Genomic DNA, 3,478 nt, shown 5'->3' on the forward strand with positions numbered 1-3,478 from the left:
CAAGTGCAAGAAATTGGTTACTTTCTTTGGAGTTCCTGGTCAGTGAGGACCCATAGACCCAACAACATTAAGGGTCTTAGCATCGTTCTTGGTTACCTTCCAGAACATGATGGTAAGACCCTATTGCTGAAGACACCCTATACTTGAGTCATAGAACATGGAGAAATCAAGCAAGGACCGACCTGGAAGCTTCACCCCTGCTGTTTAGCTTTCACAGTGCTGGAAGGTGCTACACACACTGCAGGAGAAAAGTGTTCCTCAGCCATTCCCACATGTAAACTTCAGTTAAGATCAGCCACTGGGGATTGCAAATGGGTTGATGAATTCAAGGCCATACAAACCCCAACAAAATCAAAGAGCAGAACAAACATATGTATGTTGCATGAAACAAATTTATTAGGACACTAACAGTAAGACCCCGCCCACACTCCCCAACTGCAAATACATTTATGTCGATGTCGTTTCCAGTCTTAGCTGTAGATGAGTTTCAGCTTGGAGATGGGCTCCTGCTCAGCATTACTGGAGAACCAGACCGCAGTGAGTAGACTGTATCTTGCAACCGCCATGGGAGGCTGGAAGGCAGACGTTGCTTTTCAGATTGTTTCTTTTGACGGTAGCTGGTTGAGGGTCCTGTAGTCTCCGGGGCCATTGGTCCATCAGTAGGTGCTGTAGCCGAAGCCAGAGCCAGAGCCCCAAGGCCTGTAAAAGCTGCTGCCATAGCAACAGCCGGGATTTTGGAAGTTACTAACACCACCGTAGCAGAAGTTGCGGGAGCTGTAGATGGTTCCACAGCCATGGTTCAGGGGAGAGCCCAAAGGCACAACGCAGTTCAGGGGGGTGGCTCTGTAGGTCCCGTGGAAGTTGGTTCCATAGCAAGGATACCCTGGGAAGTAGTTTCCACAGCAGAAATAACGAGTCATGGTGGCAGATGAGGAGGAGAGAGAGTTGGATAGACTGTGAAGAACAAGTCACCCAGGTGTGAATGAAGTATCTCCCCCACACTCGTCCTTTTATACCTTGAGCTGGTGGACATGACACACCAGTCACTGCACGCCTTCCCACAAATTTGCATAAATAAGCCTATAATTTTTCCAGTAAAATGTGCATAAAGAAACCCACAGACTCTTTGCCCACATTTTTGTTAGCTGTTCTGTTTACAAAGGAATGTGTGTTATCTTCAAAGCCAGTGACCATCCGTGACACACCACTGAATGCTTTTCATAGGTGCCCCATGGTTTAACTACTGTCCTGATTGCAACATCTGAGGCTCTAAATCTTCTGCTTAGAAACTCCTCCCAGTTGACAGAGCCAGGCTAAAAAGCTTGGTTGAGAACATAAACACTCAAACCAAGACATAACCACTCTCTGAGATCTTTTACTCTGGGGTAAAAATCATTCTAAAACATTAGACAAAAGCACTATAGACTTCATGATATTCACTTCCTGTATCATTCCAAAATACTGGCACTTGAGGGCAGAGTTTATTTGGTGATAGAGAAAATCATTTAGAACCAGGTAAAAGAACAGCTTGTTTTGTATAAAATCATCTCAACACTTTTTTTTTTCCAAGAACATTGCATTAAAAAAAAATCATCTGAACAATTTTTTTAAAACGACATGAAACTGGTTGTGAGGTAGGAAATACATTTGTGGGAGGGTGGAGGAGGGAGAGGGAGAGACACAGTGTATACGTGTATTAATTTTTAATTAAAAACGAACAAATCTTTTCGTAGAGGCTATAAGGGCACCACATAATACGACAGCTCAGGAAGAAACCCTACCAGTAATTTTCATCTGTCTCCTTTGTGAGCATCTTCCTTGTTAACACATATTTTATTTTTTTATTGAGAGCATACAATCATTACTTGTAAATCTTAATCATTGCCAAACTATCTTGCTGTGGTGGTGGTGTGCTGGAACTGAGTGGAATCATGCCCATTTCAAAGCCGTGTTGTACTGCATTTGGTTCTAAGTAGTTACTAGTAAACCAAGCCTGAGAGCCATGACCAAGTTAAAAAATACAAGTTATATTCCTGAATGTAGAACACTCCCTTCTGATCCCCACTGTGTTGTGAGCAACCTTCCTTGTGATGAGTGAAATCATGCCAAATTTGAATTTAAAATGCTAAATCTGTACCAAATCAAACAATTAATAAATACCCATCCTTCTGTGTGAATAAAAGTCTGTGTTCATTAAAAAGAAAAGTGGTAAATTTAGCCGGGCTTCATGGTGCATGCCTACAATCCTAGCACTTCAGAGTTCAAAGCCAATCTCCGTTACAGAGTGAGACCCTGTAGAGAAACAATGTTTTATGGATATTTAATAGACAACATGAATTATTCCCACTAGAACTGATTTACTGAGATTATTTCTTGGGTTCTATCTACAGAACATCTTCTAAGTGGATATGGCTTCATAAAATTGTTAAATTTATAAATGTATTTATAGAAGATAAGAAACAAAACCGTCTTTGAATTCACTTTTAGGAAAAAGAATGAATTAATAATATATTTCACCATATTAATTTATTCAAATATATATATATATATATATATATATATATATATATATATATATCACATGGACTTGCAGGAAAATCAAATACTATTGTTCTGCTAAAGGAAGATAGTAATAAACTGAGTCCTAATGACATATTGCTATACCCATAAATAATATCTCACTCAGTTATTATAAGCTTCCTCCTGCAGCAGATGGGAGCTAATACAGATCCACAACTGGACAGTGTGCAGAGAGTAAGAGACCTTGGAACACCCAGTCCTAAATGGAATGTCTTCATCAAGCCTCTCCCTTCAGGGTTCAAGGAGCCACGAAGAAGAGGAGACAGAAAGAGTGTAAGAGTCATAAGGCACAGAGAATACTAAGAAAGCAAGGCCCTCTAAATCAACAAGGTATATATATGAACTCAGAAACTGAGGCAGTGTGCACAGAGCCTGCACAGATTCAAACCAGATCTCAGCACTGAGGGCAGGAAATGGACACAAGCTCCCATCCGTAACCGAGAAGCTATCACCAACTGACAACTGCTTACCAAGAAAAGAAAAAGGAAGAAATAAAAGAGGGGGGAGAGAGGGAGGGAGAGAGGGAGGGAAGAGGGAGAAGGAGAAGTGGGAGAAGGAGAAAGAGAAGTGGGAGGGGGAGGGGAAGGGGGAGGGGAGGGAGAGGGGGAGGGGGAGGGAGAGGGGGAGGGAGAGGGGGAGGGGGAGGGGGAGGGAGAGGGAGAGGGAGAGGGAGAGGGAGAGGGAGAGGGAGAGGGAGAGGGAGAGGGAGAGGGAGAGGGAGAGGGAGAGGGAGAGGGAGAGGGAGAGGGAGAGGGAGAGGGAGAGGGAGAGGGAGAGGGAGAGGGAGAGGGAGAGGGAGAGGGAGAGGGAGAGGGAGAGGGAGAGGGAGAGGGAGAGGGAGAGGGAGGAGAGGGAGAGGGAGAGGGAGAGGGAGAGAAATAGATTCCTTTCTCCAGTG

At 43.6% G+C, this 3,478-nt stretch overlaps 1 protein-coding gene across 1 annotated transcript; it reads right to left on the reverse strand.

The window, feature by feature from the left end:
* Nucleotides 1-434: 434 nt before the first annotated feature.
* On the reverse strand, nucleotides 435-980 carry Krtap7-1 (keratin associated protein 7-1). The gene has a single exon (XM_034514788.2). The coding sequence runs from the start codon at nucleotides 918-920 to the stop codon at nucleotides 657-659; it is 264 nt and encodes an 87-aa protein (XP_034370679.1). The 5' UTR covers nucleotides 921-980; the 3' UTR covers nucleotides 435-656.
* Between the last annotated feature and the right edge of the window lie 2,498 nt (nucleotides 981-3,478).

The sequence above is a fragment of the Arvicanthis niloticus genome, chromosome 12 (genome assembly GCF_011762505.2).
Source record: "Arvicanthis niloticus isolate mArvNil1 chromosome 12, mArvNil1.pat.X, whole genome shotgun sequence".
In the NCBI taxonomy this organism is placed as follows: Eukaryota; Metazoa; Chordata; class Mammalia; order Rodentia; family Muridae; genus Arvicanthis; species Arvicanthis niloticus.

Excerpts from the sequence above, each read along its gene's own strand:
- Krtap7-1 (XM_034514788.2), bottom strand. The coding sequence starts at position 920 with ATGACTCGTTATTTCTGCTGTGGAAACTACTTCCCAGGGTATCCTTGC.